General features: G+C 31.9%; 2 protein-coding genes across 2 annotated transcripts; both read left to right on the top strand.

Moving 5' to 3' along the window:
• The first annotated feature begins 4297 nt into the window (after nt 1-4297).
• Nucleotides 4298-5482, top strand: LOC114425475. The gene has a single exon (XM_028392411.1). It carries the CDS (start codon nt 4450-4452, stop codon nt 5188-5190), a length of 741 nt encoding a protein of 246 aa, XP_028248212.1. The 5' UTR covers nt 4298-4449; the 3' UTR covers nt 5191-5482.
• Nucleotides 5483-7331: 1849 nt separating this feature from the next.
• Nucleotides 7332-12019, top strand: LOC114368338 (DUF21 domain-containing protein At5g52790-like). The gene is made up of 12 exons (XM_028325647.1): nt 7332-7458; nt 7985-8061; nt 8353-8436; nt 8530-8643; nt 8800-8886; nt 8963-9102; nt 9175-9262; nt 9410-9483; nt 9757-9875; nt 10327-10586; nt 11072-11118; nt 11311-12019. The coding sequence occupies exons 1-12, from the start codon at nt 7332-7334 to the stop codon at nt 11441-11443; spliced, it is 1350 nt and encodes a 449-aa protein (XP_028181448.1). The 3' UTR covers nt 11444-12019.
• Nucleotides 12020-13291: the final 1272 nt, after the last annotated feature.

Genomic DNA, 13291 nt, shown 5'->3' with positions numbered 1-13291 from the left:
GTCATATAATATTTTTTTACTTTTCATTTTCCTACTCCACTGACAAATGCATCCCTCAAACATGAAAATATAAAATTTAGTCCCGAAAAATGTAAAAAATGCCACAAATATATTCAAGTAAATTGTAACTAATTATTATAATTTGAAAAAAATTTATAATGATTGCAACAAAACTTTTTAACAAATTCATAAATTAAATTGAGTTTAAAAGAAAAAAGAATACTCGTTTTATAAACTATAAATAATCTTTTTACACTTTCATGCTTGATGAAAGGTTTAAGTAAAAAAAATGTTAATTGTAAAACATTATAGTTAAATTAGATCCATGAATAATTTTTAGGGAAAATTGTAATTGTAATGACACTTTTAATTTGTAAAAAACATTCACCTCCTTTGAAATGATTTTTTTAAGGTTATGATTTTTTAAATGATCACTCAATAAAAAATAATTGTGTATGATTTAAAAAAATTAAAAATCAACAAACTTTTATTATAATTTATAATTTGATGTCATTGCATATACTAATAGACATTCATATTTTATTATGAAAAATTTATTAAAAAAATTTAAATAAATAGTGTTTGATTAAATAAAAACAATGATTCTTTTATCATTTCACAGTAAAAAAAATCTTTTTTTTCTATGTTGATAGCATTTATTCAAGAGTTAATAACCAAAGGATTGATTTTTTTTTGTAGTTGAAGAAAAGTAAGAATAATTCAAAGCAATAAAAATTTACTTCCATTAGTAATATTTTATGCATGTCTCAACCATTGATGAAACTTAAAAATTATATAATGGAAATAGACACGGTGTGATATAGTTCTCCCAAAATTTTGTCACAATCATTATAAGTTTTTCAAAATTATAATAATTAGTCACAATCTATTATTAACGTCTGGACATATTTGTCACACTTTTTACATTTTTGGGGACTAAATTTTGTATTTTTATCTTTCAGAGACGCATTTATCAACTGGGTGAGAAGACGACATGTCAAAAAAATATTATAGGACAAATATGCTTCTAGGCTGGCAATTAGAGATGGTCACATTGACAATCATTTCAGTGACAAATTTGTCCATCTGTGCCATATAAGTTATTTTATTAATAGTGACAGATAGAAGTTAACAATCGGATATATTTGTCGCACTTTTTATACTTTCGGGGACTAAATTTTGTATTTACATTTTTCACTGATACATTGCCAGCGAATTACACATTTAGGGACAAAAATAAGTGGCTACATACCCTTAAAAAAATAATTTGTTAACACCTACCCTTGAAAATTTTATTTTAAATACTTTAATTTAGTTTTTATTCAAAAACAAAAATTTTATTTTTATTGTCTAGATCACAATATCCTCTGTGAGAGAATACCCAAGCCAGTTGACCCATGCATTTAGTGGTAAAGAAATTTGTTATTGAACCTTTGTATTTTGGATTTAATAAATGCCTTTTCTTTTCTATTTTTTTTTTTTTTTACTTTTAGTTGCTTATAAATCTATTATAAAGATTGATATCAACTAAACCACGATGCTATCTGCAAATGCAAATTATAATTTGATTGCAGGAATGGTTTTGTTTTGTTAAACTGCAGACAAGAAAAATTGATTTGATCGATTGAATGAATGCTTTTTGTTATAGTAAAAGACATAGAAAGAAAAAAGTTTAGGGGCTAGAAGTTGAGTCATGGTGGAGATATCATAGTGAAGACTTGAATGAGAAATGAAATCGAGACAATAATTTAGGGGTTGACAACGACATTCCATATACAAATAATGATGTCATGTAAATCTTCAATGGTTAAACTAATTGAAGTTCTCAATTTTTTTGTTGGCCAGAGCGGCAGATCCTTTGACTCAGCATATTGTAGCTATACTCCAATTAGTGAAGACAACTCCTGATGATGAGAACTAATCGTCATGTGCTAATTGACCAGAAAAAATGAAATATCAATAATAATTATGAAATTTAATTAGAACCAATGCAAAATTACTTATATGAAATTTGATTTTTAATTAATAAAAAACTTGGCTTAAAATACACGGTAGGTAGTGCGAGAAGTCAACCCTCGAATGGATTTAAGTAACTCCAGGGTAATGAGGGATTAATTCTTAAACATTGGGTATCTTAAAAAAAAAAAAACAGTTTGCCTGGTAACAAAGGACGGCCTTACAAAATTTGCTTAGTTTCTCCGATCCTCAAATCACAATATAATTTCGTAAGTAATATTTATTTATAAATGAATATTACTCTGTTCAAGAGCTTTTTCTTTCTTACTCAAGTTAAAATTTGTTGGAAAAGTAGTGTTCACACCACGAATGCAACTACACATGATAACATGCAAAATCAAACATTCTCGAACCACATATGGAGCAAGTGAAAAAATGTTCTTCTAAAAAAAAGTTCAATAACAAATATTACAAAAGAACGCACAGAAGCATATAATCATATAATCCTAATAGAACACACAACTTTTAAAATGAAAAATTTCTTTAACGAGAGATGTAAAATTCATGAAATCAAATGAGGGGTGCAGGTTGACAGGGATGAAAGAAGTGGGTTGAAATCTTGGCCGGTTCACCCACGGATTTAACAGTTTGCCGGTTCATTTGATAACCTGCCCGGGCCTCATCAGTTCAATCTAGTTCGAAAGCATGACTGATCCAACTCATGACTTGGACCGAACTAGGTTATGGATCTTGATTTGACCGGCCTGTCCGATCAGATTTTTAAAACTAAGAACTCGGGTTTATGCGTCCATATTCGATACCTAAGTTGATGTGATAGAGTTTGTAATTTTAAATTTTGAATCATACCAATAGTCTGAATCAACCCGAATTTTCTCCTTCAGGTGGGTTCAGAGTCATTGGGTTGTTAAGTTGATTTGAACTTGCTATACCCCTAACTCTCATAATATAAATGGTTGATCTTCAAAGTCTTATGTACATGGTTACATAAAAAAAAAATGGGTTAAATTTTTAAATTTAAGACTCATGGAATGACCCTAATTAACCCACAGAGTCTTGTGGACGTTTTGGTTCTATGGGTTTTTTCATCCTCCCACGTGGATTAGGGCTAAATGGGGTGGGGTGGATCATTTTAACAGCTCTAATGACAAGTTCCAAGGGGAATCTTTTTTTACGCATGGTTCTTAACAAGAAAAAACAAAATAGGCACCTCCCATTGGTGATGACAAATTTGAATTTTGACCTAACTTAACCAAAAAAAAATCACTTAGAATTTGAGTTTGATCCTTACTTAACTCCAAAAGTTATTAAACGATAATTGTCTTTCACTTATTATTTTGGTCATATCATTAATAAATGTAAGATCTCCAATATATTTTGGTTCTATGGATGGATCCAATAAGAATAATCCAATAAGTCCAACAATAATTACTAGCTAAGATAAACCATGATCCTATCTTAATGAATGTAAGTCCTTGTTTTATAGTCTTGGGTTGAAGGTTAGACACTAAAAATTTTCATTCATATATTTTTCAATGGCAGTTGAATTTTCCACATGGTATGATTCTGAGATTTTGCATTTGAGCCGGTTCAGGCCAAACTTTCTCAAGTGCAAATTTTGAAACGCAAAGCAAAATATTTGCTCCAAGTCCAATGCAACTGTTAAAGTAAATTATTGTGGTTGTGACGTGAGCTTGAAATCCCACAATAATTAACTGAAATTGGTGAAACAAAATCCAAAGCAAGCAGAACAAACTATTCTTCGTGACATTTTACTGGATTGTAATTTTACTTTCCACAACCTAAATAACTGGATGAATTTACAGTTTCTTGACACCTTGATGCCTTTATCAAAGGATAAAGATAAAGTGTCAAAAGAAAAAGAAAAAGGTTGAAGAATTGGCAGGTATATCTCCAAGTCCTTTTGCTTTCTTCCCTTCTGTTTGGCCTATCATAGTGGGGCCAAAATGAATTTTGAACAACATTTTTGCTCTCTTGTGTTTATTCAAGGATTTGGTGAAAACTACACATGAATCATTTATTCATCTTTTGACTGGTTAGTATGTTTTGCAACAAATGTTGAACGAGCAGAATTAAACCGTGCACAACTTGGTGAAGTACATTTTTTTTTTCTTTTCCAACCCTGCTTTTGTCAAATTTAATTTGCCAAACTCTAGAGAAAGAAGAACTTTTATGAGCTTTAAAAACATAACATGTGACGCCAAACCTGAATAACTTCATAATTAACTTTATAATAGCCTAAGGGTCTTGTTATTGTATTACTCTAATATTCTTCATCAGAATTTCCCCCCAAGAAGCATCCAACACAGAACATCTTTGTTCTTTTCAACCCTACAAGTTTCCCGCTCTTGAATACCCTCCAAAGCAGAAAACTAGTAACCATATATTCTTATTACTTACAAAGAACAAGACCATCACTATTACTTCACAGTTCATAAAGGTTCCAAGTCCAACATGGGAAACTGCTTGTTAGGAGGCATTTCAGATCCTGAATTAGTAATCAAAGTCACAACATCTAATGGCGGCATCATGGAATTCTATGCTCCAATTACTGTGAGTTTCATCACTAGTGAATTCCCGGGGCATGGCATATTCCCAAGCCATGACCTATTCTGCAAACCACTTAGCCAATTTGATGAGTTGGTGGCAGGACAGTCATACTACTTACTACCACTTAACAACAAACCTGAACACCCTTCTGCCTCCGGCCACATCGGCGGTGACAACAGCGCTATTCGGCAAGGCCATGTTCGTTCTCATAGCGTTCCTACAACACCCTACCCTCCGCCATATAGAATGTCCTTGGACTACCAACACCACCAAGGAATGAAGTTTCTCAACAAAACCTCCATAGAACCTTTCTCTTGTAGGACTAGTACTAGTAAAAGCAGCATAATTACTAGTAGCAGTAGTAGTAAAAGCAGCAAAATTACTAGTAGTAGTAAAAGCAGCAGGTTCTGGAAAGTGAAGCTTGTGATAACTCCTCAACAATTGATGGAAATTTTGTCACAAGAGGCTAGAACCAAGGAGTTGATAGAGAGTGTTAGGATTGTAGCCAAATGTGGGGTTGCTGCAGGTGGCATTTTACCAGCATCTGCTGCACCAAGCATATTATCTGATCAGTGGAGCCTTTCCAGCAGTGGTAGGAGTGCTTGTGATTCCTCTAAGGTTGATGCATTAGTGGTTGACATTTAGTACATTAGCACAATGTATGAAAAAAGATTAGCAACGTGGTTTAACTCTTTCTTAATTTCTAGTCCTTACTAAGCTCCTTTTTTTTATTGCCATATATGTTTCTTTGTTGATTTTGTTTGCTTGTAAAAGTTCAGTTTAGACACATTCTGTCATGTAATGTATAATCTCTGTGCATTTGTTGTATACTAGTGGTGTTAGCATGTCCAGGGCACAAATGTGTGTATCTTTGCTTTAATTTTTTTACTCTGTTTGGAACAGTAGTGCCAAATCAAGCAGAATTTTGCTACAGAAATTGAGGTTTGATTGCTAACTGTTCTATATAGCCTATAGCTATTCCAGAACTAGTTAACATGCGCAGAAATGCTGCTTAAGTGCTTATACTTGCACCTAAAATGATTAAGTGAGGGGGCAATATTGTTTCTTAGTTTATATTAGAGAATTGTAATAGTATGATTACTTTAACAGGAAAGTTGTCAACATTTTTTTAAGAAAAAAAATTAACACCCTCTTTTATTTAGTCATGTTGCATACTTTTTAACATATTCCTTTTTATAATGATATTGATATTAATAACATTGCTTTAAAAAGAATATTAAAATGACACTACCATAAACACTAATATTTTAACACACTATTATTGGGTGACGTCCCACACTTGCTTTGCAAATTAAGAATGTGCCGTAAAGAGTAAGATGCAACCCAATAAAAAGTTTCTGCAAAGTATGCTCTAGTATTCCTCTTTAAACTAAATATAACCAAAATGTTTGTGATCTTCTAAAAAAACCAAAATGTTTGTGACAAACTGCAATATCATGCAGCATTAAAAAAAATCATTAATGAGAACTTTCAAGTCCTAAGATGCCCCAATGAAAGATGAATGAGTGTAATCATAATACAGCTAACAAAGGAATAAAAATGAGTTTCAGCACGATAGAGAAGCACATTAAAGATGGGGGGAATGTCTCGAAAACAAATAAAGTATTTTTTTTATGTATAAGAAGATTTACCCTACCTAGTTAAACAACATTCACAATAAATAAAGTACTTTGGCAACATCCCTCACTTTATTTGTTTCCATAAAACCTCTTAGTTCACACAAAACTTACAGAAGGGAATTCGAACACATAGTATTCCTCCTAGTCCTAACATCATCTTAATCCCGAGGTGTTCTATCACAATATTACAATATTACTCAGACACCAGGCATAGCTATCTTGATTTTTTATATTGTGGATGTTCTATCAGGGTATTATGCCGTATCTATTAGTGAGACAAATTAATTGATATAATATATCAACCTTGGCGTGTTCCTTTCAGAAAATAATTGTACAAAATAAACAAGGGAATAATCGAATTAGTTTGTCGGGCATATAATCCCCAGGATAACTAATACGTGCCTGATGAGCATGCTACCTTCAAAACATAAACTTTTTTGAGTCTTAATAATACGAATTAACTATTGGGACACTCTTCAAGTCAACCAACAAATCAAAGTACTACTATACAAAGAATTTCAATTTGTTTATCACATTTTTCAAAAAAAAAAAAAAACAGTTCAATTAACTATTGCTGTAACTTTGGAAAACAAAACTATACAATGAAAAATTAAATCAAATGATTAAAATACATGTTTTAAAAAGTTTATAAATTAAATTATAATTTTAAATTGAAGGATTAACGTCCATGATCTGAAGGGTAGATATATTTTAATTTTCTCAATTATACTAGACAGCAGTTTACTAGATTAAAAAAAATTGTTGGACAGCACTTTTATGTGTCAAACTTATAATAAAAAATTAAATATCCCTTAGAAATCTGTGTCAAATTTTTAAAAAATAGTATACACCTTTCAACTTAATTCTGTTATTAGTTGTTTAACTTTGCCTCTTAGAAATCTTCCAAGAGTTAGGAATTTATGACTTTAGGACCTTTGATCCTAATGGTGAGGCAATGGCATCCTGCAGAGAGTTATATACTTTTGGATTTTGCTTATATTCTGTTTTGTTACATGCCATGTTGCAATTCTTGTCATTGATTTTTTCTTTTGCTTCTCCCACTTTCCCCCATCCAAAGAAAAAATGAGTTCATATTTTGAGGAAAGAGCACCTTGTTGTGGAACTCACTTTTGGATTTTACTAAGCATGTGTTCGGCATTTGTGTTATTTGCTGCTATCACATCAGGTCTTTCTCTAGGACTCTTGTCCTTCAGCCAAGTTGATCTTGAGGTTCTTGTTAAAGCTGGGCAGCCTAAAATCCAGAAGAATGCAGGTAGTTGATTTCTTTTTGTTAAGGTATTTTTCTTCATTAAAGAGTACCATAAGACTCAAGAAAATAAAAGATTTATAAAAAAAAATAATTAAAAATAGCCATGTGCATATTCGGGTATACAAATTTAGTTAAAAATTAGGATAAAGGTGTAATAGGATCGGATATGCATGATAAAATATACCAAAAACTGCATATAGTCTCATTAAAGCTTATAAAAAAAATTAAAACAAATGAAGCCATCATATGACCTCATAAATAAATCACATATCTTTCCAAAATCACAATGTTACACATTTATACTTATGAATGAGGGAGGAAAAAGTAGAGACAATAAATTCTTATTATCAGCTTAGTCACAAGTACAATACGAACTTACATTTATGATAAGTGGGCAAATATCTAACCCAAAACACAATGTTACACCTAATTAGAGGGCATTATTGAAGATAAAATTTGGGGTATGAAATTATGAACTACTAGCTGCTTCATCTTATTAAGTGATGAAAACAATTTTATTTATCTGCAGCGAAAATTATGTCCATTGTCAAGAATGAGCATTTACTTTTATGCACCCTCCTCATAGCTAAATCAATGGCACTGGAGGTATGTTACACAGATCATTTCAAGAACTTTCATCTGATTATTTAAAGTAAAATTCTACTCTATTCTAAATCAAAACATGAAGTTTATCTACGAGACCATTTCTTACTCCAAATCCAAAGATTTCTTTAGCATGAGTGATCTACAATACTTAAAGAGTGTTTTATTGATATAATCATTTACTAAGTAAAAGGATATGCCCTTTTAAGATCCAATAATCTGCCTATACACATTTTCTCATGCTTATGGTTGAACACTTGAACACTACTGACAATAAAATTTGTGTCGTTCAAGGGGGTTTCTGTTTTTTTGGAGAAAATGTTCCCAGAGTGGCTTTCTGTATTAATAGCAGCTACCATTTTGGGTTTGACCGCAGAGGTATAACAAAATAAACTTTACCATGAATATATTTAGCTACATACATACATTTATGTCATTTGTTTAATTTCTCATACAAGATTTTAATCTCAGATTATCCCACAAGCCTTGTGTTCTCAATATGGTTTAAGTGTTGGGGCAGCAATGTCTCCCTTTGTTCGAGTTCTTATGATGGTTTTCTTCCCAATTGCATATCCACTTAGTAAGGTAATGCTGTCTTTACTGAAACAAGAAGTTACCCAAGTTGTCTCACTCACTTGGCCATATCTTAGAGTGAGAAGCAGAAAATTAGAACCTTCAGTGAACTAGGTAATTTTAGTGTCTGTCTTTGATTTATATGTTGGCAAATGTTTGCTATGGTAGTTGTTGGATTGGCTTTTTGGCAAGGGGCATACTGCACTTCTAGGACGAGCAGAGCTGAAGACTTTAGTCCATTTACATGCTATTGAGGTTACTTGTTTTATCGATTCAAGAATTTTAATAACATTTTCTTGTAATATAGTGATATGCTCAAGTTCATTATCAGGCAGGGAAAGGTGGAGAGTTGTCACTTCATGAAACTAGAATAATTGCTGGTGCTTTGGACTTGACACAGAAGACTGCTAAAGATGCTATGACTCCTATAAGTGAAACATTTTCTCTTGACATAAACTCCAAACTTGACATGTATGTTCCTCATGTCTGTTTCTGATGTTTTAAGCATACTTTACTATTCCTAAACTTCTTTTTCTTATTTAGGCATACAATGGGCTTAATAATGAGCATAGGTCACAGCCGAATACCAGTCTACTCTGGAAAACAAACAAATATTGTTGGCATTATCTTGGTAATCTATCAATTTGATATGTTCAAGTTTATATAGAAACTTATATTTGGAACATCTTTAGAGGACCTCATTTTATTGAAACATCTAAATATTTTCTTCTGATTTGCAATATGTTTATCCAATACTGTCTTTTCTACCTTGCTTTAGGTCAAGAATCTAATCTTCTGTCATCATGAAGATGAAATGCCAATTAAGTTTATGACTATCAGGAGAGTTCCTAGGTATGAAATTTCTTTCCCTATTATATTTGCTGATGATAGAGTAGCTTTGAGTGGAACATAAACCTTTATTATAGGAAGATGAGAATGCTTATAATGATGAAGGAGAAGCCAAAGAGGGACAATAAAGAAAGAAAAAAAGGAAGAAAGAAAGGGAAAAATAACAACATAATTACTTAGCTACCTTAATGCTCATATCGTTCAAAATGTTCTACTAATTGATTAATATCAGTAGTTGTCTGTATTTCACTTATGATGTTCCTCTTTGGCTATCAGGGTTGGTGAAGATTGGCCACTATATGATATCCTGAATCAATTCAAGAAGGGTCAAAGCCACATGGCTGTTGTCCTCAAGTGTGGGGGTAACATCAGAACTGCTGCAACTGGTACAGAAGGCAATACTCCAGTTCTGATTCTACACAAAAGATTCACATTCAAAATCAATACCATCAATGTGCCAAACTCAGCTCCCATAGGAAATTTGAGCATATAATGCATCAGCTTTCATTTTTTGCATGAGCAAAGTTTTCAGCAATCCAATGTTTTTCTTGGAATTCTTAGATACAAAATGTGTTTTTGGTTCTACGTTTAAAATCACATAAATACTGAAAACTAAGGCAGAAGCTACAAGTAGTTTCTTCTGTTGTGATCCACATCTCATAGATGAAACATAGAACCAAACACGCATAAAATCATTTGAGTAGCTACTTCTGTTGTGATCCACATCTGTTAATACTTAATGTCTTAATCCACACTTTGAGCCTAAAGGACTCTTGCATGAATAGCTTAAGCTTTAGTGTAGTTGATTCTTGCAAGCATCTAAGGTTGTAGCTGTGGACTTTGTAGGACATTGCCCTTCATTTGAACCGGGAGATCATTTCCGCATATCAACTGATGCATCAAATTGGCATTCACAAGAAACAGAATATTATAGTGCAACACTGAAGAGTGTCATGCATCGAGAGGGTGACTCAGATCTTCTGCAAAGAAGATCAGAACAACCTGATGCAAGTTCATCCTTTGAGAATTTGGAGTCTCTTTCAACAGAAGACGAGGAAGTGATTGGGATAATCACATTGGAAGATGTTATGGAAGAGTTACTTCAGGTTAATGTTACTCACTATGGTCGATACTCCCTTAAAAAAAAATTGGTTTTCAATTCAATAGTAAGAGTCATATTATAGTTACATAGCTATGTTGTTGGAAAATTAAAAGAGAATACCCCTCACTAAATTACAAGATAACTTGGTTGTGAGTTTACACACAACACACATCAAACACATCCATTCCTGGTAAAATTATTTTAGTAATTTAGTATTCACTATTGAATTTAGTTAAATACGCTCGTAATATTAATCTTTTTGATATTATCATCTTATAGATTGTCAAGTATGGAAATATTGTTGACTTTTTTATAATCACTATTTCAAGTGTCATACCTAGTGTAGAAATCTTCGTACCGACCGTACACGAAAAAGAATTTTTTCACTATTATCATTAAACATAAACATGTATTACTTAACTATTGCCTTTTTTTTCGGTTTCCAGTGCTATAAGATTGCTAATATTTTAGATGTTTTCATTATTCAAGGAAGATATATTGGATGAAACTGATCAATATGTTGATGTCCATCAAAAGTGAGTTCAATTTTTCAATACTCTTTATTTTATCGTAAATGTTAATGGTTAGTTTTTGTTAGCATGAGGGATCAAATATATGTGACATTTTTCTCCTTTCTTTCCTTCTTAACCACTCAACTTAACTCCCCGGTGATCCCATTAAAATTTTATATATTATTGATTGATTGAGGATTATATATCTTGTTTCAGTATCAGAATCAAACTAGAACATGCAAGAAGAGTGTCATCAGGGTCCTCCAGAAGGGCTTCAAGTACTCGTCAACAACGGAGAAGTTCAGATGCATCTCGAGTTTTTACATATGTTTCATCTGTTTCTCCATAAGCAAAAATGTTACCTCCCCTGATTCTCCTGAAGAATTTGTCCTAATTTTTTTTATGTCCCAAATAATTTTATCAAGTATTATGACATCATATTTTTATTCAAGAGATAATGATAAATGTGTAAAATCATATGAATTTATAGAGTTTAATTTGCATGTTAGTAAAGATTTCTACATTATTAAACTAATAAAAAATCATTGAACAAAAGCGTCATATGGGAATATGTGATTGAATAACTAACGGGAATTGGGTTTAGCACGAGGGAGTAATTCCAATAGTAATGAACCAATTTGAAAAATGTATAAGAATATTGTTCTAACTTTGAACCTAAGAGAAAAACTTTGTTTATTAAATAAGTTGAGGCCTTTTCTTCTTGCACATCCAACAATTTTATTAAATTTTTAAAATTATTCCTGTTAAGTTCTTTTTCGTGTGTTGGTTTTTTTAGTCTTCATTCACCAAATGAGCTTTTTCTTTGCGGCTGAGGTCCTGATTGTTGTTGTTGTGGGTGGTTTGATCAAGGTCGGAGTGGTCGTTGGCAACACATGGTTATCATCGTGGTGAGTATCACAATGCAACGACGAAGGTAAGTTTTTTTTTGTGTCTGCAAGTTGATATGTTTGATAATAAACATACGGATTGACAATCCGTATAAAATTTGCAGATTATCCGTAAGAACATTATGGATTGTCAATCCGTATGCTTCTTACAGATTGTCAATCCGTATGAATTATACGGATTATCGATCCGTATGAATCATATGAATTATCAATCCGTAAGTTTTATACAAATTGTCAATCTGTATAACCTAAAAATATTTTTAAATTTTTTATTTATAAATTTAGTTATATTTTTTTATTATGTTTTATTATTCATTTATTTCCTATAGTTTCATAATTTTAGTCCTTTTTTGTTTAAAATTAGTTTTTTTTAGTCCTTATCATTTGTATTGTAATTATATTTTGATTCCTATTTAGTCATTATCATTAAAATATGATTAATATTATGAACTACAATTAACTACAAAAATATTAGCAAGTAGACTAAAATATATGATCAAAATCTAAGTACAATTTTCTTTTTTTATTTTTAATAAATGACTACTTCATTAGTTTACAAATAACTATTTTAATACTTTTAAATATTTATAAATAAATTAAGAAATTCATATTTTTATACTTTCAAACACTATTTATATAAATATTTAATATTATTGGTGTAACATCCCAATTTTTCGTAAATAAATTTAAAAAGCTTTTTAGAAATAAATAAATAAATAAATATAGAGCAAATAATAGGCTGAGTACCCTAGGTATAAATAGTTATGCTAAGTCATCTGCCTCCTTTTGGCCTCATTTTCGTTTTTCCCCTTCTCCTCTCAAAACCCTTTCTTTTTCCCGCAGCCCATCAAACCAGTCTCAGAAAAACGACGATCTCGTACCCGTTCACCGTTGGATCGTTGTGAAATTTGAGTATCATGTTTGCAACACAATTCCGAGCATTCTCACCGTTGGGAATTTCGATATCATGTCTGAATTGAGAGAAACACCCTTCGCATTGTAGCCTTTTTCTTTCCCGCAAAAACCCAGAGCTGTCTTGGTAAAATTACGATCCCGGTTTCGTTAACCGTTGGATTATTGTGAAATTTGGATATGTTGTTCGAAATTCAATTCCGCACGCTTCCACCGTTGGGATTTGCGAAATATTATTCGTGGAGGGAGAAAAAGGAATCGCATGAAGACAGCACAAGTGGAGGTTTCAATCTCTTCTCCGTCTCTCTGACGTTTGAGAATTCTATCGGAGCAGTCGGATGAATAATTGAAAGAATTTCCGGGAACCGCTAGAGATG

This window comes from Glycine soja, chromosome 9 (genome assembly GCF_004193775.1).
Source record: "Glycine soja cultivar W05 chromosome 9, ASM419377v2, whole genome shotgun sequence".
Classification (NCBI taxonomy): Eukaryota; Viridiplantae; Streptophyta; class Magnoliopsida; order Fabales; family Fabaceae; genus Glycine; species Glycine soja.
Note: the sequence above shows the minus strand (reverse complement) of the source record. Positions and strands in the feature narration are given on the sequence as shown.